Source organism: Pelmatolapia mariae, linkage group LG12, assembly GCF_036321145.2.
Source record: "Pelmatolapia mariae isolate MD_Pm_ZW linkage group LG12, Pm_UMD_F_2, whole genome shotgun sequence".
Lineage (NCBI taxonomy): Eukaryota > Metazoa > Chordata > Actinopteri > Cichliformes > Cichlidae > Pelmatolapia > Pelmatolapia mariae.
In genome coordinates, this window is record NC_086237.1 from 14,683,807 (window position 1) to 14,707,812 (window position 24,006).

Genomic DNA, 24,006 nt, shown 5'->3' on the forward strand with positions numbered 1-24,006 from the left:
TTAAAAGCGATGCTAGCTCTGGTCCCATTACTGCACAGCCTAACGAACACCAACCGGGCTGTAGAGTGTATTTATGATCTGCAGGACATCTGCAAATACAGACTGATTGGTATAAAAGAAAAAGACAAAAAAAAAATCAATTTCACTGTCAGAGTGGACATTTAATTGCTGAGTTTCAAGAGGTCATGAATAAAGTGTGTGGCCCAGATTGTGCTGGCTGTATTCCACTCACGTTGCTCTTTGAGGGGTTGAGTGACTGCTCCCCTCTGCCAGAAGCGCCATCCTTGTCCCAGTGGCGTTCCACCTTAAAAAGACGAATATGTGTGCCCAACTGGCTCCCTGACATTGACACACCGTGAGTCACGCTGCTGTGCTATTTCAGTATGGCTGCTGGCAAGCCCAGCCTTTCTGTAGCCTCTCCCCTCCCTGCTTTGGTCATTTGTTTGCCTCCCCTGCTATGCTGTTTTCTTGTAATTTGGACATCTGTCAAGGTGGTTTGTTTGCAACCCTGTGGTGTGATTAGGCTACCTGTGCCAAATCTGGTAAGAGAGATGTGGGTTGAAGCGAGCCTTGGCTCTAAAGACAGAGCCACAGCATGGCTGCTCCACATCTACCAAGTTTAGCGGGATAATTACAAAAGCACTGGGCGATCAAGATGCTGTGAAAGAGATGCAACAAGTCGAGAACATTCAGGTCAGTGATCACAAATGTATTCATCATGCTTGTCTACACGCTCTCATGCAGTGTTAATGGTGGTCTTGTCAGTGTCCTAGTACTGTCTGTTCGGTCCCGCCTCGCCCTGTCACACAGCTTGCTCGATTCGGAGCTCCAGTGCCAGAACCTCCTCTTACACCAGGGGGAGGAAGTGGGGCAATTAACCACCTGCTGATAAAGCAGCCATACCGCACAGCCTCACACATACCCCGATATTTGGTGGATCACTCATGGACACATTCAAACCCAGACTTATGGGTGTGGTGTCACTCAGGCTCGCTGCGTGACGCTCTAGCAGAAAGCTTGCAAACACACAGCGAGCACCAAATGAGAACAGGGTTGTGCTGATTTCAGATTTGCTTTCTGATCATGTTTCATACTGAGCGTTACTAATTTGTTCATCTCTTTAATGAACGTTATTGGCAGGATCACATTAACCCAGCACTTAAGTTTCCTAATGGTTAACGTCACGCTCCGCGCTCACATCATACTGTACAATGTCATTCAGTCAGTACTGAATGATTCCAACGGCACATCTCACTTCATTGAAAAGATCTTTTTTTTTATTTTTACATCATTAGCCAGACAGATATATTGCATGTTAAAACAAATTAAATAAACCATAATGAGCCTCTTAAAGGGCACCCATTATGCTTTTTCCTTATTTTCTGTGATATATTTGTTCTGTTACTCATCCATGCTCATACACTATATTGCCAGAAGTGTTCGCTCATCTGCCTTCACAGGAATGCTCATCTTAATCCATAGGGTTTAATATGTCGTCGGACCACCCTTTGCAGCTATAATAGCTTCAACTCTCCTGTGAAGGCTGTCCTCAAGGTCTAGGAGTGTTTATGGGAATTTTTGACCATTCTTCCAGGTCAGACACTGATGTTGGATGAAAAGGTCTAGCTCACAGTCTCCGCTCTAATTCATCCCAAAGCTGTTCTGTCAGGTTGAAATCAGGACTCTGTGCATGCCAGTCAAGTTATTCCACATTGACCTCGCTCATCCATGTCTTTATGGACCTTTCTTTGTGCACTGGTGTGCAGTCAGCGACCCATTATTTCACAAATTCTTGTAGAAGTAGTCTGCATGCCCCGGTTGATTTCCTACACTTGTGGGCAGGGAAGTGATTTGAACACCTGAATTCAATGATTTGAATAGGTGAGTGAATACTTTTGGTAATATAGTGTATTAAACACGTGCAAACTTTCAAATAATGAGATCAGCTTGTGTGTAAGGAACTTAGTGTGAGCCAACAGCTCAAGCTTTAGTCTAGAACATTTGGTTTCAGAATGATTTTTTTGGTCTTAGAAGTCACTGAGGGTGGAAATTCCTAATATGGTCATTGCAGGCTGTGAGCACAGGACTGTGTACCTGCTGCTCAAACTTTGTTTACTAAGAGCATGCAATCAGAAGTAAGATGGCCCAAAGAAACGGGGAAAAAGCTAAAATGGCATTTTTCAGATGGTGGATGAACTGAGGAGCTTCACTAAGCAACGGGATAAGAAAAATAGCACATTTATGAACTGTAAATCATAAAAGATACCACAGTTGAGCCAGAAAAATAAAAGGAATTGATACTCCTCTGGCCTAAATCAAAACTTTGTGTTTTGGTAAATCATTCATAGCTGATAAGCCGTTTCAACCTCACTAACAGCATGAACGGCAGTGGCAGCTGCCGCACTGCGCTTTGCCGCTCTGTCACGTTAAGTTGTCTTTTAGTCCCAAATCAGCATGGATCTCACTATGTGCCCTGTGTGGCAGAGCAACAAAAACCAGTCAGTGTATGTTCATGGGAGCGCCAGGAAGACGGGTTACACAAGGGCTGGCAACATTTTTTTCTGGCCCATTCAGACAAGTAAACAAGTATCATAACTTTCCTCTTACCTTAAAACTAAGCATACCACAAAGAACTCTACAGCATGCAGCAGAATTATCATACCGTAGTGTTAGGAACAGAGAGAATTTGCATTGTTATGAAATAACAGATGATAGATGTGATAAATAGATGATAGATAAAACTGTGAAAAAAGCAAGAAAGTACATGTAGGTGTTCATTAAACTGTTGTCACCCAAGACACACACACAGACTGGAAACCTAAAACTAGCAAAAGTCTCTTTTCATATTTTTTGATTATCTTTTATTCAAACAAGAAAAAATAAAAACAAGTATGAAGGGGGCTTGGCGTGTTTCCAAGTCTAGGAGTGGCCAACAGGTGCACTATGGACAGAGAGGGTGTGGCCATAGTTACTGCTGAGTTTCACCCGAGGACAAAATAAGCCTGCTACACCTGTACTGTCACAGCCTCGAAGGACATACTTTTGTTGTGGATTGTGTCTTCACCTTAAGGTATGTCAGAGCTGTTATTTTTATTTCTTCCCTTTATAGCGTTTATCGATCAACATTTGATTTTCTTAGTAGTTTGTACAGACAAACACACACACACAAAATAAACCGTCACTACTGAGTTCTCAGGTGATGTAAGTTTATAGATAAACAACTAAGCGAAAGTGATAAAGGCTGTGGGGGAGAGGTAAATGATGCCAGACATCTTTGCTTTTTGATGCGAAATACAAGCCTTTAGATTAAAACTCTTATTTTCCTGATAGTATGTTTGCTCTCAGGTTGAAAATGGAGCCAGCATTCACGAGCGTCAGGCTAAAGGTGGCTGTGCTGTTTCTGGTGACAATTCAGCTGAGAACAGGTGAGTGTGGGGTTTTTTTTCTTTTTGGTTACATCTAAGGAGTTTGTTTCAGGTTTCTGAGCATGTTGAATCAGGGAACACAATAATCACCAGCAGAAGAGTTGTTTTTCTTAGGAATTCTGAATCTGATTTGTGATCCACACAGCAGATACAGTTCACTTTAACTCAGCTGATGATCTGACCATTTCACGTACTCACTGAAGCGTGCGTTTGTAGTGGGGATGGCTGAGAAGTACCCTGCATAGCATTCATACCTTAAATTATTGTGGCTGAGGGTCAAACAGCTATGTGCATTTGCAAAGCGCGACCCTGAGGGATTTTATTGCGACCGGGGGAGTAATTAGCCTCGGGCCCCCATCCAAGCTGTCTGTATTAAATATAAGAGCAGCATAAATACGCAAAGAAATTACATCAAATACGCCCAGAAAAAACCCTCAAACCTCAACGTCCCCTTCATTATTCAGATAATGCTTCCTAATTAGACCAAAAATTCACCGCCTTCGTGTAAAGAGCCTCGACTGATTCTTTCGGTTCTATCGTGACTATTTGAGGAAAGCACCTGGGCATGTGCATTTCCATTCACAGGAGGAATAAACAACATTAATGATGGCAGTATTCCAACCATCATTTTATTTACGGTGAGCGACATCCAGGATTTGGCATTGTACGTGGCGATTCCTTTAAATTCATCTGCATCATTGATGTAAACACTACTACTTCTGCTTCTGCTTCTGCTTCTGCTGTTATGACGAGTCATAAAATTATTCCAGAGAAGAAGTAGGGGTGAGCAGGAGGAAACACACACAAAACAAAACAAAAACAAAAACTGTGAGGCGCCTTTGTATTTGCCAATGAGGGGAAGGCACAGGGATGTGTATGTCTGTACTGAGCTCAGTGGCTGAACCTACTGGCAAGTTAGCTCAGTGGCCTCTTCACGTGGAAAACGCATCTTCTTTAGATCCCAGTGTTTTGCCCTTGGGGGGTGTTGGGAGTTGGGGAGGGGGGCTTTCACGGTGTAAACATTTGACTGACTAATTTGGTCTTTTTCCACACTCACTTCGTCACATCTGCCATTGTGTACACTTTCATCAATACCCCTGACATCCTCTGCTTTGTTGTGGTGCCACTAAAGTGCATTCCGAGTGCTTTCAGAGGGTTATAGTGGATTTAATGATGAGCGATGTCAAAACAGAGGCTGATTTGATTTGAGCTCCATTTAGATATTTTCTGAAGGTTAGACACCCGAGCGAAGGGGGAGGGATGGCAAGAAGAGAGAGTCGAACATTATCGAGATAAATAACTCTGATCTGTTGAAATGTGTCGCCACGCTATCAGCGTTGACTCCAGCAACAGTTGAATAAAAATCCACGGCTGTAAAGAGTGAGTCAGCAGGGAGTGTGTGTCAACTCAGAGACGGCTCGTAACTGGCTCGTGTGTTCAGCTTTCATCATTATTTGCTGATATATTTCAGACAATTAATAAGCCTCCAGAGTTTAATAAGTTAAATTTAATATGTAACCCCAACCCAAAAATAAAAAGAAACTTTTACTTTAATTCATGTCCAAGCCCTCAAAATCTTCAGTTTGACTTAAAAGGCCTATTAGTCTCACATCAGCACTTCTTCTCCTCCCTGAGACGGCACAGGAGCGCAGGCCCAGAGCTTGAATGCCATTAAGTGGGAGAAATATTAATACGTTTGAGAGCGAAATTCATTTTATTCTGTCTTTTTTCTGTCTCTTAACTTAGGTACACGATTATAAGAATCCAATGGAGAAAGAAAGCGTTGTTCTAAGTTAGACGGAGCTTAATAGAATTTTTGGTTTCATCCCATGTTAACAGAGGCGATGCAGATAACATCCACGGGGTCGCAGACCATTCAGTATGCAACAGGAACGACTGTTAAACTGGGATGCACCTATACTCCAGCCGCAGCAGACACAGGACCGCTGGATATTGAGTGGTCCAACGTCAGTCCGGACATGACACAGAAGGACAAAGTGGTATGTTGTATGTGTGATGACAGAGAGGAATTATAGAAAGACAGAGGAAATATTGCCTTTAGGCTCAGTTAGCTGGCAAACCTGAATCAAAAATAAGACATTACTCAGTGCAAATCTTGCCTCTCAGATCTTATCATATTCAGGTGGCCAGACCCACTACATGGACAACAGCTTCTCCAAAAGGTTCAGTTTCACAGGGAACCCCGACCAGGGAGATGCTTCGATCTCTATCACTGGTGTGACAGTCTCAGACACCGCCACATACCAGTGCAAAGTCAAGAAGCTCCCAGGCATCGACACGAGAAAAATCACACTGGTGGTGTTGGGTGAGGACGAATTGCTTTTTTTTTTTTTTGCTTTTTTTAACCGGTCTAACTTGTTTCATTTCTCAGCCGTCTGCTTTTAAATGTGCTCATTCACATGGAATGCAAAGGCTCCTCCATTCTTTCTGTCTCAGTAGATTACCTCACTGCAGCCATACCCAGATGCTTCTGTGTTGAATCAGAGCATTGCACTAAAATAGTTTTTGTGCCATATGGGTTGTTTCTTTCTTTTTTTTCGCTAGTTCCCCCATCGACGCCAAAGTGTTGGGTTGAAGGTGGTGAGGAGAAAGGAAGCACAGTCTCCCTCCGCTGCATATCCCGTCAGGGATCCGCTCCCATCAGCTACGTGTGGACGAGAGAAAACGGAGCTGCAATGCCATCCACTGCTACTCAAAGTAAGCAACTTAGCACCAGGATGCCTTTTTCTAAGAATGCTCTTCTCTAAGCACTAATCCTGCTGTGTTTGTGTAGGTAATGTGCTTGTACTCAGTGCTGTCTTCTTTCATTAAGACCAACAGAGTGGGGAGCTTCTGATAAAGAACCATACAGACAGCAACACTGGAACTTATGTCTGCGAGGCAGCAAACGCTGTGGGCAAAGGGCAGTGTAAATACGTACTGCGTGCATACAACCGTAAGTCTACAATATCATCATCTTATTTTCAGTTTAACAGCTCTGAACACTCATATCCCGAAGGTACCTTTTTTTGACTTGCTTTTATGCAAAATCACATGTAATCCTCTTGTTGGATTTGGAATTTAAGAAGGTGAGCTGCACACGTTTGATTTCTAAGCACCACGTTGTCTCTTCCAGCTACCAATAAAGCAGGTGTGATAGCCGGCGCGGTGATAGGCGCTCTGCTGCTTCTGCTGCTCCTCCTGCTTCTCATCTGGCTCCTCATCTGCTGCTGCCACAAGCGTCGCTACCAGAAGGAGGTCGCGAATGAAATAAGGTATTTTACGGCCGTTTGAGGCATCTGTCAAACGATCTCAGATCGGCGCAGCAGCTTAACCGAGAACCTGCGTGACTGCTTTCCCAGGGAGGACGTGCAGGCCCCGGAGAGCAGGCCCCCCAGCAGGAACTCCAGCATGCACTCCAGCCGGCACTCCAGCCTCCGCTCGGTGATGGGATACCGCACTCACCACGGCGTCATCTACAGTTCCGTAAGGGGCAATCTGCCTACGGTCAGCGAATCGGGCCCAATCTTCACAAATGGAAGCAATGGGTCGACCACAGGAGGGGAGATACCCGCTCACCTCACATATGACCCTAAATATGGATACGCCGTGTGACCACAAACCTCAAGCCTAACAGGCTCTTAATTTTATTTTTAGTGCTAAACTACACTTTATGATAAAAAAAAGACTCAACACCTTTTAAATAATGTTCTGTGTCTGAAGTATATAAGGGCCAAGAGGTGCAATAATATATACATGTTTTTTAAACCAGGGAACAATGGGAGTGTTTGCATAGCTACTGACTCGTAAAATCCTACCCTCATGTGACATATTCTATGTATCAGCTGACTTTCATGAAGCACTTTAGCACATCACTGCTAGTGTAAAACAAACAGAAGAAGAACAGGCTTTCATAATCACAAATAAGATTTGCTTTCTTAGTTTTTTTAATTTGTAAAACTGTATGTAAAATGTATATAGCAAAGCAATTATTTTTTATCATGGTGCTTTTTTTCCTTCTTGTTATTTTTTTTTATTTTGTACAGTTAAACGTTTTAATTGGCAAGTCAAGGCGAACAACAAATGTAAATGGCATTCGGGTGTTTGTGTTGTTGGTCCACATGGGTCACATGTGTACAAATGTAGCTTAATTAGAGAGATTAACGAATGAAGAATCCATTAAAATAAATATCTAGTGCAAAGTTCTTGTTTAAAAAAACCTCAAAATCTTGGTGATTTAATATGCTCGATGTGTTCTCACAGCTTTCACAGTTGCGGCTATTTTCAGGGGTGTAAGTGGCTCGATAATTGGGGACACTTTAGGATAGTTAGCTTTGCCTCTGACCCTCTTTATGTCAGTTTGCCTTCTGGTAAAAAAAAAAACAAAAAACAAAAAAATTTGCAGAGCAAAACGAAGCGAAATTGCTTCATTCATGTCGTGTGCAGGGATGCGTGTCTGATCTTTTTGGGGAGGGGGTAGGAAGAAGGTAAACTAGCTCTTAGTCTAACTTTGGAGGTACTGACCTGCAGCTGACACCTTCAGTAAGCAGATTCAGCACTGTGCCTGCAGCCCCACCTCTCTTCAAAAGTGCCCCATCTCCCCCTGATCCCATCTTCAAAAGGTGCATATTGAATGAATAAGAGCTGCTGTTAGTGGTGTGGCTTGGTCAGTAATTCTGCTTCCAGTCCCCTTCAGGGCAAGGGGCACCCCACCCCAACCCACCACACAGCTACACCAACAGACTCGCATAACACAGTGTTTAATGTACCTCTGCTGTGCTTGACTTTGTCGTTTGTTTGCTTCCCAAGAAGACAAACACATCCTCTGTGGGTCCGTGTTAATGTCTGTGACTTTCTGTTTGCTCTAACCAGTATTTTTCTCCCCTTTCTTTCCCAGTAAATGCACATCCGTCAAGCTCTCTCATGTGCTCACACGTTAGCCTGTCCTTTGATCCGTGCATGAAGCAGAAAAACGGATACAATAATTAATTACAAATACTGTTCTGGAAGCCTTGTTGGAAAATCGCAGTCTTGCTTTGGAGGGCAGAAGTTTTAACAGGGTTGGCATAGTAATTTTTTTTTTATTATTATTATTTTTTACAAAAAAAGAAAAGGCTACCACCTCAGTCTGCTTTCAAAGAGCTTTTGTATGGAAAACTGCTTTTTAATGCTCTTGTGCAAAAAAAAAGGCAGAATCTGTCCTTGAAATTTGGCTTAACGTGATTTTTTTTTTTTTTTATAAAGAAAAGTGTGACTACAGACTGTTGAGAAAGCCATACTGTGTGCCTATGAAATCAGCATCTTGCTTGTTTTGACTGGATAAATGGAGTAAACAAGAAATCTAAATAGAGTTGAACTATAATTTAAGTTAGCACCTCATTAAAAAGAAAGTTGGGGTGCTCCACAGCACAAGCTAAAGTGATAAGGTGCTGCATGAGCACGGCTTGTGAAGGTGACTTAAAGGTGATTTGCTGTTCTTATCGGGTAAATGGGCGCGTGGGCGGTTTGGTGTTTGTAAATATGTGGCGGACAACAGGAATAAGTATTTGCATGCGGCGCGTGTTGGATTGTGGTTTGTGGATTGGCTGAGCTGCTGTGCTGCACTGACAGACGTACAGTAAAGTCATTGGATATCAATATGCACTGCTCAAAAAAAATGGAAGGACTTTTTAATCAGTGCAGCCTCAAGTCAATTAAACTTGTGGGATATTGATCTAATCAGTTAAGTCGCAGAGGGGGTTGTTAATCAGTTTCAGCTGCTTTGTTGGTCATGAAATGAAACGAGAGGGGCAACAATGAGACAACACCCAAAACAGGAATGGTTTTACAGGTGGAGGCCACTGACATTTTTCCCTCCTCGTCTTTTCTGACTGTTTTTTCACTAGTTTTGAATTTGAAGTCAGTGTCATTATTGGCAGCATGAGGTGCCAAGGTTTGCTGTGTCTCCCAGCACAGTCTCAAGAGAATGGAGGAGATTCTTTGAGACAGCCAGTTACTTAAGGAGAGCTGGACAGGGTCATAGAAGGTCCTTACTGCATCAGGAGGACTGGTATCTGCTCCTTTGTGCAAGGAGGAATAGGATGGGCACTGCCAGAGCTAAAAAATGGCCTCCAGCAGGCTGCTGGTGTGAATGTCTCTTACCAAACAACCAGAAATAGGCTTCATGCTGCCCAGTACTGTGCAGCTCCATTGGAATTTCCCATAGAATCCCAGAATTGGCAGGTCCACCGCTGGCACCCTGTGCTTTTTCACAGATGAGAGTAGGTTCACCCTGAGTACTTGTGACAGATGTGAAAAAGTATTGATAAGCCGTGGAGAATGTTATGCTGCCTGTAACATCATTCAGCATCATTAGTTTAGTGGTGGTCCAGTGATGGTTTGGGAAAGCATTTCCATCAGGGACACACAAACCTCTACAAGCTTGACAACAGCGCCCTAACTGCCTTTAGGTATCAGGATTAAAGTTCCTCCGGGTGCAAAACCATACCTGGCCTCATGTGATGACAGTATGCAGGCAGTTCTATGACAAAGAAAGAATTGATACCACTGAATGGACGTAAATCCAACAGAGCACCTCTGGGACATTATGTTTTAGTCCATCCAATGCTGTCAGGTTGCAGCTCAGACTGTCCAGAAGCTCATCGATTCCCATTGAGATCTGATGTTTTCAAATTGTCCCTTTATTTATTTATTTTTTTGATCTGTGTATAATGAGCACATATCCTGTCCACTTTATGTCAATGCAAACCAGCTGTCGCCACTACCTGTGGTCAAAGATGATGCAAATCGTACCCAACGTGAACATATAAATCCCAGTGAAAAGAAAACTTAGATCCAAGACTTTCACCTTGCGTGTGCATCCTGCAGACAACTCAAGGCAAGGATTAATGCTTGGATAAACAAAACAAAACAAAGGATTCCTCAGCTGCTGCCAAAGTTATTGAGCCAGACAGGATATTGTCACGACTAACAGGCAAAGAGAACGTAAGCAGAAACCTTCAGTTGGATTCACGGCAATAAAAAACACAATATCTGACCCAGGTGAGCTTCGCTAGTGTAGGAATTTCCTACACTAATTACTCTAACCTTCTTACCTCACTTGTTTGCTTTGCATGTGACCACCTTAAATTTCAGAATTGGCATAAAATTCGAACCGTGACCAAAGATTTTAATTGGGCCTATTTGTATCTGTTTAATGAATTTCAAATGCTAAATGTGTGAATCTTTTCCTCGGGCCCTTCTGACAAGCTGTGACTGATTGAATTCTGTGACAGAAATGAAGAATCATCTGATTTTGGAGTGTGTGTATATAATTTATTATTCCTCTCCCCCCCTTCTTGTCATCTCTTTGAACGCAGCAAAAACAAAGCACTTCAGAAGCCCACACAGACTGCTGAGTGTTGCACGGAGATTTAAAGACTACGGTATCCTCGTTAAAGTTTACACAACAGAAGAGTTTGGGGTGAAAGTTATTATGTTTGTGTTAAATAAATTGGCCCTCTGGGTAATGACGGGTGTGCTGGGCATCACCACTGTCTTTTTTAATTCCTATATCTCTTTGATGAGTGTGTTGAACTACAAGGAGAAAAAGCAGTGGACGCCTTGTGAAACTATCACCATGGCTCTGTCGGTGGCCAGTATTGCTCACCAGATGACTTGCTACTTCTGGATGACCATGGATGAGGTGGACAGTAACTGCCAGATTGCCCAGATAGGCTACGCTATCCTGCTGGTGCTTACCTTCAGCTTCAAGTTCACCATCATGTGGAACAGCAGCTTTCTCACTTTCTACTACAGCACCAAGCTGGTTCACGAACCCAACCACTGCTACACACACGCCCAAGATGTTATCGTCAAGCACGTGACCGTAGCTGTGATTCTCATCCCTCTGTTTGGTTTTGGCACCTGTTTGCCAATGCTCATGTTGTTTAATGCTGGCAACGCAGCTAGCAGCGCTGCTGGAAACGCAGTTGGCAACATCACCTACAAAGCAAATGGAGACTGTGGACTTGTATTCTCTGACACCACTTCTGTGAAGGTTTATCAAGTCATGTACTTGCTCCTCTCTGATGTATTTCCAGGGGTGGTCATGGTGAAATGCTGCATCTCCATCTCTGTTCACCTGGCCATCCATCTCCAGCACATGAAAGCTAGCACCAATGGAACCCACCCTCCAAAGCTGGGCACTCAGATAAGAGTCATCGAGATGGCTCTTGGTCTAGTGGCCAACTTCCTCGTCCTGCTCGTGGTCGACCTGTATGTCAACTACGAAATTGTGGTGAACCAAGAGAGCACCCTCTCTCTCACAATCTTTTTCACATCGCTCTACACGACCGTTGCTGCCGTGGTGCTCATCTACGGCAAGAGGACTCTTTGGAAAACGCTGATACATGATTTTAACTTCTGGCTGAGTGAATAACTGTATTTGTCTTGTCTGAAGGTGCCCGAACAAAAGACTCAAGCCAGCCTTCCTTCAAAAGTTAAAAACTGGGGGACAAAAAAAAAAAGGCAATTTGCTTTCTGCTGGAGGTCTTTGTGCTGAAATCAATTGGTCATTGTCTGAACTTATTAAAAAACTTTGAAGTATTCTTTTATCTTTTGTGCTAGCAATTTCAGTAATGACTACTGTCCTGCTGCATCACCATTAATTACGGTTTCTTGCATCAGAATGGGATTTTAGCTGTGCTGGCCACTTAGAGCTCTGCAAGTGAACGCACACCGGGGCCAGATAACCAGCTGACCAGGCCAGTACCTATGAATGTTAATATTTCAGTAGTACAAATAATAAGTCAGGCCTGTAAAACAGATCCCAAAGCATGCGTGCTTAGACATGATGTAACTCGGGGCCCATCTGAAAACGTTAAAAAATACATGTGACTGAGGTAAGAGTACAGAGCATATTAATAAAACAGGAACGTATGCAGAACCTGGCTTTAAGAGTTTTTCCCCCCTCACTCAGGTTGCAGACAGTTTAAGCTGCACACAGGGACTGGAGTAACCTGCACGTTAGCTGGAAGGATGCCAGGCCAAATCCCCGCACCATATGAGGGAAAAAACACAAACCCGATGAAGAGAAGCCCCCCCCACCCCCACATCCTCCTTTTTAGTATATGTGTTCGCTGGCCCTCGACAGAATCGTGTATACCTGCACTCGACAGTTCCCAGGTGTGACTTTATGTAGCTGTTGCTGAGAGTGTGGATATGAAGCCGGTGTTCCTGAAAAGTGCACTCATGCCCAGCAAACCTACTCTGAGTAAATAGAGGGGCTTTTTTATAAAAAGAAAAAAAGAAAAAAAATGCAGCAGACCTCCTTGCAATGCTACATTAGTTCACACCCTCTGGCACCACCTAGTGAGGTTCAAAGCAGAGATACAATAGTGCAGCTAATCCCACTACACACACATACTCGGGATCCCTCCAGCTGTTAAACGGACAAAGTAAGAAAGGGCGTATTATCCTTTGATGCAGGGGAGTTAAGTCGTACCAAGGCCTCCGCTTCCATTCCTGTCGTCTTCCCCTCTCCTTGTTGGAGGGAGCTGGATTCAACATAACAGGGGCAAGTTAGGTTAAAGATGGGACCAAGAACAGCTCAGTACAATAAAAGGAACCAAAAAATAAAAGAGCTAATATGGCTACAAATGGCCATTTCTTCAGTAATTAACTGAAAGAAATGGCTAAAGTTGAAGCTGCTCAAACTGGACCCAGTCTTAACTACCATATGCACATACGGTAGACTAAAGCTGTTTTAATGATCACTTTTTGGCTTTTTCCTTTGACAGTTAAAACAATAAAGAAATAAATACTTGTGTTTTTTAAAACTACACTGCATTTAGTGGAAGATAAAAAAAGATGCAAATTAAGACTCAAAAGACAAAAGGCAATAAATGCGATAATTATCATTTTAAATGAGTGAAATTATAACAAACAGGGGTGGCATGGTGGTGCAGTGGCTAGCACAGAAGGTGCTGGGTTTGAATCCAGGCTGGGACCTTTCCATATGGAGTTTACATGATCCCTCTCTGCAGGTACTCAATCTGCAGTCCAAACATATGCATGGGGTTGAGTTAACTGGTGATTCCTAAATTGGCCACAAGTGTGAATGTGTGTTAGCCCTGCAACAGATCGATGACCTCTTCCAGGGTGTACCCTGTGTCCTGCCCTGTGGATAGGCTCCAGCAACCCCAAATCAGATGGATGGATGAAAAATAAATATTCCACCTGGAACTTGAAAAGAACAGGGTTTCTCCGTGAGACGGTTATATGTTGTCTACGAACTAAGAAGGACAGTATGTCTTATTTTGTATTCACAGCTTGTTTCTGCTGACCCCAAGTGACCAAAAAAATCCTGCAGGTTGAAAAATAAAATAAATTATTGAATTTTATATCGAATTTTCTACCGCAAATTAATTTATAATGACTTGTAAATATTCTGAAAAGCAGCCGCCCGAGCTTCCTCAGTAAGATCTAAATTAAATACAGTGGACTGGACTAAAAGAATTAAAGTAGCAGAAATATCTAAGAGAAGTATCTCAGAATTGTACTTTAGTACTTTGTTATGTCTGATAAATGAAGTGTAAGAGTTTGCAACTGTGTTCTGGAAAAAATGTTTCAAACTTCGACTGAGTGCTGTCTCAAGGAAATGGAAATTGTGAGTGACCTCAGACTGTGGAATGACTCAGACACTCCGACGTGCCACTGGCTTGTAAGTCAGGTGAGAGGAGACTGGAAAGACGTCTGCAACAGAAAGGAACAATGCTGCTGTGATTTCTGCCCTTGGAATTGTTACAGCATTAAGCTGTAAACCTGTTACACTATGAGGTTGTTTCCATGGAGATGTTCCCGAGTATCCAGCTAAAGTTGGCAGTTATTACGCTGCTTCCTTTGCATGAGTGAACATCCCTTCAAATGTCCACTGCCCATGAGACTTGAAGGGAGAAAGACACCCCCGCACCTCACTACTATCCAACGGGAAGGAAGAGGCCATTAACAATACAGATTAGCAACACCAGCACCATCCCACAACTCCTAGAAGAATTGCGTAGTCCTCCCTGCTTTCACACAAAGCCTCTCCAGCCTTAGCACCAGTGAGCTAAAGTAAAGTATCGCTTACCTACACCAACTCTAATTGTGTTTGAAATGCACAGGTCACCACTTCTGTGTCTAGTTTGTTGATGTTTTGAGCTTGAGTGGGTAATTTCTTTCACGCCATCAACAGCATCCCGATAACTGTCTGTGTGAGTGCTGTGTTTCCACCGAGGGTACAGAGGGTAATCTGTATTCTGTATGGAGGCAAGATTGCAGCTAAAAGGCTTTTTTTTTTTTCCTTCAAATAATCATTGTCATCAAAAAAAGGGAAAAAAATAGGGAGTCTGCAGGCATTTCAGAAACTGCTTTATTTCTGTTAAGTCAACAACAGCTTGTTCATAAAAAAGATCATCATATATCTCTTGAGGCATTGTTTGTATAAAACGTCTTTGATGCACGTTAAGGAATTTCCACTGTACAAAAGAAGTTAATCCCTTGTAAAAACAATGTAAATTTAATAAAACACTAGCAAATTAACAAGAGATTCAACTCTATCATTCTTAAAGCACTTTTACATGCAGAGATTTTGCACATACGGTTTCTTTTAGAACATTTTGACAGCGCACAGGAAAAAGTGTATATTGAAATCATACTAAAAATTACACTGCACTCAAAATAAACAATCTCTGTACACACTGGGTGTGCAAAACTAAGGAAATACTCAATTCAACAAATAGCAATAATTTACTTGAAAATTAATTGATAAAAAAGAAAATCTACCCACACCTGAAATATCAAACTAAAGTGAACTTCAGAGGTATTTATGCTTGTAGCACATAGCGTTTAGGGTTCTTTAAAGGACCAGTTAGAAAGTTTGGAAAATTTGCCTATTTACTCTCTTGACAAGAGACAGAGACTATACCACTTACATCATTGTCTAAATGATGACTCCATAACCTACAGTTAGCTTAGCATTAGGGCTGGAAACAGCTACCGACTGGAAACAATTCAGATCTCATAATTTCTTCTGGGATTAATAAAATATTCTGATTTGTTCACAAAAGAGGGAAACGTTGTGTTTTACATGTGGCAGAATGAGTATCTCTTTGCCAAGAGCAGTAACTTTCTGGTCTTATTTCTGATTGCCACACAATGTCATCTTTAAACTAAAGGTTTCTTATAGTTTCGTGATTTTATTTATTAACTGAGCTTCACAGATGACAGGTGTATTTTTGTGTTTTCTATGTCTAATGCTAAGCTAAGCTAACCTTTTGGCTTTAATTCAAGCAACAACCTGGAAGTGCAAAAACACAGATCACCTGAAGCTGGCTCCAAAAGTGAGTCAGTCCCCATAGACTCTTGTGTAAAAATACCCAGAGATGAAGTGAATGTTTATAGCCGGGTACAATACTTGTTTTGGGATTGTATGTATAATTAGCTTCAGTCATGGTTCAAAGTTAAGGGCACGGTTGCTTTGAGATTTGCCGACTAGCCTGATTGATTCATTGGTAGGTCGACATTATCAGCAAATACTATCTATATGTATCGGGATATAAATAAGGCAATGAATGAACATTTAAAAAAACAGACATGGCAGAAACACTCTTCAACCACATTGTGAGTGTTAATGTTGCATAGTTTGTTCACCAGAGTGTACTTCCCTGTTGGCAGCAGCCATTTGAACTGTAACAAATATGAAACCAGCAGATCTGAGAAGACTTGGCCAAAACTGAAACAAACAAATCTGTTTATGTCAGCTGATCTATTAGAATATAAGATCACCAAATGTTGCCATCAGTCTATATCTGCTGAGCTCCAATGCAGACATGGACCTGGTGTTGCTGTTTTTTTGACTGGAATTTCCTGGAATATTTTCATCTTACCCATGGATGCAGCTTAGCTGATAACTTAGCACTACACTCAGTGGCCTAAATATGGTCACTTCCTGTTCCAGAAAAGCAAGCTGTCATGAGTTTAGCTAAATTGGAGGCTTCAAAAATACAGAAATCACAAACCAATCAGTGATGTCGTTCGTCTTTTATACACAGTCTGTGCTCCAGCTACATGCCCACTAAAGAGGTACAAGAGTGGCATCTATGATCATGTCTCCTAACCAATGCAAATAAGCAGATTTTCCAAAACGTCCTTTCACTGAACCTCACCATCAACATGATGTAGTTTAGTTTGGATGCACGGGTTACAGTATTCAGTTCATCATCAACATCAAAACAAACGCATAATCTGCAGCACATTCAATAATGCCATCCAGTGTCTCTGAAACATTGTGGTTTAGACACCATCAACAAACAATAACTACATTCTGTACATTGTTTTCCCTGCTCTCAATCAAGTTTGATATGAATCTAATGCAGCTTTTTACTGTTCAAATATGGAATGCTGGTAAACAGCTAGAGGGGAAATGAGTCATCCAGTGTCACTCTATAAGCACACACACTGTTCAGCCACAACATTAAAACCACCAGCTCTGAGTAGGTTCCCATCGTGACGCTCGGATTCAGGCCACTGACAGGGGACCACGCAGAATGTCTTGTGCTGTCTGGCGCTGGGACATCGGGAGCAGATCCTTTGTCCCCTGAGGGTTTGGTGCATTTTGTGGAAGCCTCATAGGACTGAAATCTGGGAAGTTTGGAGGCCAGGTCAATGCTTTGGGCTGTTTTGGATGCTTTCAAGTAGGTCCTGAGCAGTTTTTTTGTGGAGTAGGAAAAGAGCCCATTGCTACCAGCTGCTTTTCCCATGGGTAGATGTGTTGGTCTGCAGCAGCTTTAGCTGGTGTTTATGGTTAAATTAACATCCACACAAAAGACCAAACTTCCCAGGAGGATGCTGGATTATAATGAGATGATCAGTGTTCGTTTCTCCTGCCTGTGGTTTAAATGTTGTGGCTGATTAGTCTACAAATAAAATATAACATTACAACATTGATCATTTCTTGTTCACCACATTCGCTTTGTGTTAAGAAAAAAAAGTATCTTTTCTAAAAAGAGAATTAAAATCTGTACCTGAAAATCATATATCTATTTTTTGCACATTAGTACCCTTATGACAGTCTTGTGATAGTAATCCCACACCTAAACTTCCACGCAGCTTAACAACAAAATTAAAAGGACTGCTTGGAACTATAATCGACTTGCATCAGAAATATGCTTCCCATTGAAAATCTGATGGTTCTGCAATCTGTACCTTGCTGTGGGGTTTCTATTCTGCCACAAATTAAGCTATGTTTATAAATCACAGCCAAATCAGAGAATTAGGGGGGTAATAATCTTACTGGGGGGGGTGCTCATAGGACGGGAACATTGACTTCCGTGCCTTTGGAGGCGGTGGAGGAGGCTTGCTCTCAATTTTCATCGGGAGCGGAGGCGAAAACTTCGGGGAAAGAGAGAAGAGTGCTCGTGTTAGGACTTCAAATAAAAATAAAAACAGAATATTTTAGCGTTTACATGACATTAAATATGTATTTGTAAGGGGGGGGTGTTTTTTTTCTCTGAGCAGACGTACCTCTGTAGAAAACCCGGAGTTGTCAATCTCATGCGGGTGTTTCTTTGGTGGCATGGGTGGAGGAGTCCCTGGGGTGTCAATGGTACTGACATCATTGTCAGTGAGAAGTGATGAATAACCTACGACAGGAGAGAGGAAATAAAAGCTTTTTAGGCCACATGCATCAGTGAATATGAGGTGTGTGTGTGTGACCTGATTAGGGCTTCAGACCAGAATGTGCTTACACAACGGAGCCCTCCTGTTTCTGCGTGTGTAAGGCATAACTTTAAGAGAAAATAAAACGATGACATGCAGTGTTTGACTTTTTTTGGAGGGGAGGGGGGGTAACATACTGGAGCTGCGCGGTGTTTGTGGTGTGTGTGGAGAGGCAGGTAGAGGGCTGAGCGGGTTAGACAGGCTGAGCTGAGATGAAACACCCTGAAACAGGGAGAGGGTAAGCCGGCGGTCCCCCAGCTGTAAACTCTTGGGCCTCTGCTGCTTCTCTGGAGGAGTCTGGAATGAAAGTGGAAAACACAACAATGCAAAACCATTTAAGCACAACGGGACTGCTCCCGATTCACAGCTAAAACACTTGACACAATAACAACACGGCCTTTTTAAGTAACTTAGTTTAGTGCACGTTACAGGGGAATAAGAATAACAGAAGAAATATGAAGTGTGTAAACAGTTCTTGGGCATAAGGCCTTACCTCATCTCCATCTGACTGCCTCTCAAGGAGGTTCTGGGATTTGCTCACACTCCACTCCTTTCTGTTCTTTCTAGCAATCCTATTGTCTTCATCTGAGCGGGACAGAACAGACGCCCTGCGATCACTGGGACGGGACAACAAGGAACTGTTTGTGAATGAAGCAGATATAGAATCAGATGCACAGACGGTGCACCTTTTTTTTCTAAACAAGGAAAACAAAAGTCATTTTAAAAGTAAGCAATGTCTAGACAGGATGGAAAGGTAGATAAAATATGCTGGATGCTGGGACTGACTCTTGGGAGGAAAGGCAGGAGGGCCCGTCTGAGGAAGCAGAGCCGCTGGAGAGGCCCGAGGAGGCGTTGGAGATGGTTGAGATAGTGGACATGCGACGCAGGGTGGAGGGCAGGATGTAGGGCATCACCACCGAGCCCACGCGACTCTTCTTCTGCTCGGTGAGAGAGCAGGGCTGGGACACACAAATGGGATTAAGCGTCACTGGGGGGAGGAGAGGAGATCTTGGCAGGGGAGGAGCACAATGACAGGCAAAACACGGGTCGCAATAGATTGGCTAAAGGAAGATTTATGGTCCTGCACTAATATAATGTACACTCTGCTTTGAATGAGAACCATTTGATAGGAAGGCAAGAGGGCCAATAGCTTAAGTTGGCACCCTCTTACATTAAATTGAGTTTTTGAGCTGGCAACACACCAAAGTTATGACGCCATACTGCTTCTCCACTTTCTCCCGAAGGTCTTGGAAGCAAGTGACCAGGCGGTTGTGCAAGGGTTTCAGCTGCTCCGTTGTCTTCTCCTCGTGGACACGAATTCCGTCTGCCAGGAGGGGGATCTGGAGGGGGGAGAGGAGCACCTAAGTGTTACAGAAGGCTGCTGTCATGGATACCGTGGCAATGACAAGCGAAGGATTTACCTGCAGGGCGATGAGGCGTTTAAGTTCCTCAATGCGTTGGCGGTCCTCCGGGTGAGCTTGGATGTAGGCGTTTGTGAAGAAAGCCTGCAGAGAATGGAACCAGAATGAAAATTGGGCAACTTGGGGTTTTTTTGTGTTGTTAAAGCATTGTCACTTAAAATACAGCTACTGGCTACATTGAATAGAGCTCCAAAGAGTGGCAAAGAGGCCACAGTGGTATACTTATGAATACAATCTTGTAGCTCATAACAAGCAACAGGCCAGCCAGAAGTTTTGAGTGGGGGAGAAAAAAAAAGGATTTAGAAATTATAATTCACCATTATTGTTTGGAGTTGAATTAATTATGTTTTATTAGAGGGCTTTGGCAGTAGTTGGTCGATTGAATGCTTTATATTCTGGCTCAAAAAAAAAAGTTAAGAGCTGTGCAAGCGACATGAAACCAATTCAGCAAACAATGCAGTCTGCAAGGAGAAGCAGTGAGACACTGTTCTACAATAGTTTAATAGATGTAAAGATGCAGTTAATAGAGTTAATAGATGCAGTATTTCTACACCACCACCTACACCAGAGATACAAAAAACACAAGTGGATTCAAAAGATCATTTTTTTTGGTATGAAGTTCTGTTCGCTGTCATCTGGGTCACGGATGACTTTGTTGTTCTTTGTTCTTTTTTTGTTCCCATGGTGAAAATCTTCAAGAGTTCTTATGTGACTAAAGCCACAATGACAAAGCTTATTTCCATCTACTGACTTCTCATTTGTTGATGTGATATCAGGAAGGCTCAAAAACACACAGAAATAATTACCCTTTCATGCAGAGATGAGCCTAACAATGAGAAGTATTGTAACAAGGTGAAATGCATCAAAATCCATGTTTTCTCAGAGGACAGTATGTTCTCTGTGATCTCTGTGTGTTCCATGAGCACTGCTGTTCCTTTAATTCAATCATCAGATTAGAGTTTGAATCTGTCCGTTACTTTAGCTAATGACCGTATAACTGCATTCGCAGTACTGCACGAGCTGTTCTTTGAAATCCATGCCAAAAGTTACTATCCTTATACACACTGGCTACACTGGTTTAATTGAAACAAAACTGAGTGAATGTGTGTTGAGGACGTCTTTGTCTGGAATCAGCATTTCACTGTGAAGCGCGAGATGTTTTTTCATCTGCTTGTTGTACAGAAACCATTTTTGTTTGCTTTGAGAACTTCCACAAAGCTTCCAGCCTAATAAGATGACCCAATTACAAAAAAAAATCCCTTTTAAATTATTTGTCTGTTAAAAAAAAAAAAAAGCAATCTGAAGAGAAAATGTCATATTAAATATTTTTTTTAAATGACCTTTTCATAGTTGGAGAAGCCACCCATGACTGCGGGGTCAACTATGCCATTGAGCATCATGGACAGTGGGTTGACGGACAGTGAGCGATCACATGCTTGCTGTTGCACAAGGTTACTCAGCTTTTCGTTGGTTTTCTCCATGGTTTCTACGGCGTTTTTCAAAGGACTGATTTCCTCCTGTGCATTAAAAAGACACACATTAAGAATAAAGTGTATTTTAGGACAAATTTTAGTGAACCAAACTATGCAACGCAAGAAAACACAGAGTGTGAGCGTCAAGGCTTAGTCCAGTGTTCTTACCATTGAGACAGATTTGACTTCAAACCATTTGAGAATCCCTGGGAAGCGATAGGCCGTAATGTATGTTGTTCTCTCGATCCACATGGTCTATAGGGCAGAATAAATAACAATAAAATATAAAGGCTGACGTTTTCATGTCTTCATCAATCTTTGAGGTGTGGTATGTGCATACACAGGGTTTTTTCTGCCTCCTTTTAATTTATGAGTGTATGCTTACATATGAGTCATTGCTTTAAAGTAAATTTAAAAAGTCCTAACCGCAAATTCATTGTCTGGGTCCTTTTCACCTTTCCTGAAGGGCCTGGAATACTGGAATTGGTCCACTTCATTGGTTCTGTAATAGCTGGAAAAGAACAGGGAAGGACAGCATTGAGTTAACGCTTTGCCCAGGGAACCATAAATCCCAGGATAGCCATGGGAAAATAAATCAGCCTTTAAGTGTTCTGTTACGCACTTTAATATCTGCTCTGGAACCCCCTTGTCTTTAAACTGCTTCGGCAAAGTGAGAACAGGCTTGACAGTAAAGCACTGGATGTCTGAAGTTCAGCTAAGGATAAGACGAGGGACAATATGAAAAAGCAGAGACAACAAACACAAGTCAAACTCAGTATGGTTTTAAGAGTTTCCTTAATTGGCAAATAAAAGCAAGTGCCTTCTTATTTTTTAAAATTGTACTCCTGAGCTAAGAAAAGAACTCTCACAGTGCTGGTGCTAACATATTCTCTTAGCATGCTAACATGTGCTAACTAGCCATGGACCAAAGCTAAAGCTAAAGCTTTAATGAAGGTATCAGACATAAACATTGATTCTTGCATCTGCATTGGTCTGTGAATCTTCAGCTAGACCTGCTTTGATCTTTTGGGGGGGTTGGGATTTTGTTACATAAATACAGAATAGATACAGTGAGGCAAAAAATTGTTTGCACATTCACTCTCTCAGACAAGCTTTCGTAAAATAGTAAAACAGTTCTCCTTTTCTTTGGATTTTACTTCCTTTTGTTCTCTGTCACAACGATCCCACACTGCTTCACTAATATTGGGATATTGAGGCCGGGACTCTGAGGAGGCCAATCCATGAAGATTTTTGCACTTATTTAATTGATAGTTTATTTTAGATCATTTCCATACTAAAAAATGAAGCTGTTCCCGTTCTGATGAAACTTTTCTGCATTCATAATTTCATCAATGTTAACTAGATCCTCATAACCAAGGGCTGAAATCAAGCCCCACAATAATAGTTCATGGCATTTTTTTCATGCTTAAATAATTCATAGGTTAAGTAGCTTAACTAGCATTCCTCTGAAAAGGGTCAGATACAAGAACTGGACTGTAATGGGTGAAAAAGCAGCCAATTTCCAAAGAAAAAACTTTGAAAGACATCTATAAGGCCTGCAGAACTATGGCTGAAGACCACTTAAAAGAAAGGAAAAGAAAAGAAAAGAACAGAGAAAAAGAAAATCACAAGGAAGTCTGACTTCTTGGAAGCAAAATATGAAGAAATAAGGGGTGGGTCACAATACTCCATGTCCAAAAATGCTGACATATGAATTAAAAGCATTTTCTTATCATTAAAGGATACACTGTCCCGGGGAGTTGCTAATGTTTTCTTCGGGGGGTGCTGTGCTGGTCATCCGCACGGCGTTTGGAAACCGAGAGAGCAGCTTTAAGCTGAAGTCCTCCAGCCACTCATACTCTTTGCCTCTGTAGATGAACATTTTATTCTGCAGCAGAAAGTGTAATTGTGTAACACATCAAATGAAAGTCAATAAGCAGCAAGAATTATGATCAACCTCATTTTCCACGATATACGAGAGGTGTGCATGTGTGATGCTGTATTCGTGCTGACATTCTCTCGTGTCATCAGAAAGCTAATAACCTTTATCGGCATTATTGCACATTGCCCCGAGACATTTTTCAAAAAGCCAGCTCACTGCATAAGCAGCGGGTACATAAGGGTTTTTCCTAAGTCTCTATTTATTGAGATAGGTGTTCATTTTCTTACCCTGAGGAAGGACGGGAATCCAAGGCCATAATATCCAACAGCAAAATACTCTGGCTGCGGCCGCATCGCATGCATTATTTTCTCATAGAACTCGGCTTGTTTTTTCTGTAACACAAGCCAAACAAGATTGTAAATACAGTTCAAAGACAGTATTTTGAAATTAAACTAACAGCAGTTACAAAAATAAAACCATTTATAACAGTATTCAAAAAAAAACCACTGCAACAAAACTTTCATTATCTTTTACCTAATTTCAAGAAAAGACTTCTAAAGCAGAAATATACAAAATGACTAACGCTGAGAGACTTTATAACTAGATTGCACATAATCAAATTAAACTCCACACTATCAGCAGACGCTGTCGGAGTGAAAATGAGCTGAGCAAAAGGTTACCGCACACACTCTCTTCTCCCCTTCCCAGAGAACCGGCTGCAGCCTCGAACAAGCTGGCACATAATTCTTGTCATCACGCTCATTTAAATTAGTATTAATGAGGCCATAAACAATGAGAGTCTGCACTTTATATCAGTTGTTTTCCCTATCTGTTTATGAAGGTGACTTTCTCTGAGGTTTCAGTAATCACAGTGCTTTATTTGCGGTACTCAATTCTAAAGCATCTCTCTTCTTACCAGTAGCTGGCTCAGCTCCATGAAGTCAAACATGTGGCTCTCGTGCATCTTGGCCAGCTGTTTGCCCAGCTCAATGGCCTTTTCCCACATCTGAGAAGACACATGCACCACTCAGTCATAAGAGGGACTACTGTAAACATAACACAAGGTA

At 42.1% G+C, this 24,006-nt stretch overlaps 3 protein-coding genes across 4 annotated transcripts in view; 2 read left to right on the top strand and 1 right to left on the bottom strand.

Annotated features, from left to right (window-relative positions):
• Positions 1 to 588: 588 nt before the first annotated feature.
• On the top strand, positions 589 to 7,048 carry vsig8b (V-set and immunoglobulin domain containing 8b). Its single transcript, XM_063490465.1, has 8 exons — positions 589 to 693; positions 3,346 to 3,425; positions 5,265 to 5,425; positions 5,553 to 5,751; positions 5,991 to 6,143; positions 6,259 to 6,381; positions 6,562 to 6,700; positions 6,788 to 7,048. The coding sequence occupies exons 2-8, from the start codon at positions 3,353 to 3,355 to the stop codon at positions 7,038 to 7,040; spliced, it is 1,101 nt and encodes a 366-aa protein (XP_063346535.1). The 5' UTR covers positions 589 to 693; positions 3,346 to 3,352; the 3' UTR covers positions 7,041 to 7,048.
• A 3,851-nt stretch (positions 7,049 to 10,899) lies between these two features.
• Positions 10,900 to 11,968, top strand: LOC134639486 (uncharacterized). The gene has a single exon (XM_063490700.1). The coding sequence runs from the start codon at positions 10,900 to 10,902 to the stop codon at positions 11,842 to 11,844; it is 945 nt and encodes a 314-aa protein (XP_063346770.1). The 3' UTR covers positions 11,845 to 11,968.
• A 2,879-nt stretch (positions 11,969 to 14,847) lies between these two features.
• dock5 (dedicator of cytokinesis 5) overlaps positions 14,848 to 24,006 on the bottom strand; it is a 37,348-nt gene continuing 28,189 nt past the window's right edge. For both annotated transcript variants that reach the window (XM_063489425.1, XM_063489424.1), the window contains 14 exons: positions 23,856 to 23,945; positions 23,227 to 23,331; positions 22,804 to 22,945; positions 21,680 to 21,761; positions 21,484 to 21,568; positions 21,226 to 21,312; positions 20,926 to 21,102; positions 19,586 to 19,669; positions 19,367 to 19,504; positions 18,951 to 19,123; positions 18,658 to 18,802; positions 18,302 to 18,461; positions 17,970 to 18,088; positions 14,848 to 17,837 (listed from right to left, as the gene is read on the bottom strand). In XM_063489425.1, coding sequence (XP_063345495.1) covers positions 17,736 to 17,837; positions 17,970 to 18,088; positions 18,302 to 18,461; positions 18,658 to 18,802; positions 18,951 to 19,123; positions 19,367 to 19,504; positions 19,586 to 19,669; positions 20,926 to 21,102; positions 21,226 to 21,312; positions 21,484 to 21,568; positions 21,680 to 21,761; positions 22,804 to 22,945; positions 23,227 to 23,331; positions 23,856 to 23,945 — 1,689 coding nt within the window. In that variant the 3' untranslated portion in view covers positions 14,848 to 17,735. The remainder of the gene's footprint in view (positions 17,838 to 17,969; positions 18,089 to 18,301; positions 18,462 to 18,657; positions 18,803 to 18,950; positions 19,124 to 19,366; positions 19,505 to 19,585; positions 19,670 to 20,925; positions 21,103 to 21,225; positions 21,313 to 21,483; positions 21,569 to 21,679; positions 21,762 to 22,803; positions 22,946 to 23,226; positions 23,332 to 23,855; positions 23,946 to 24,006) is intronic.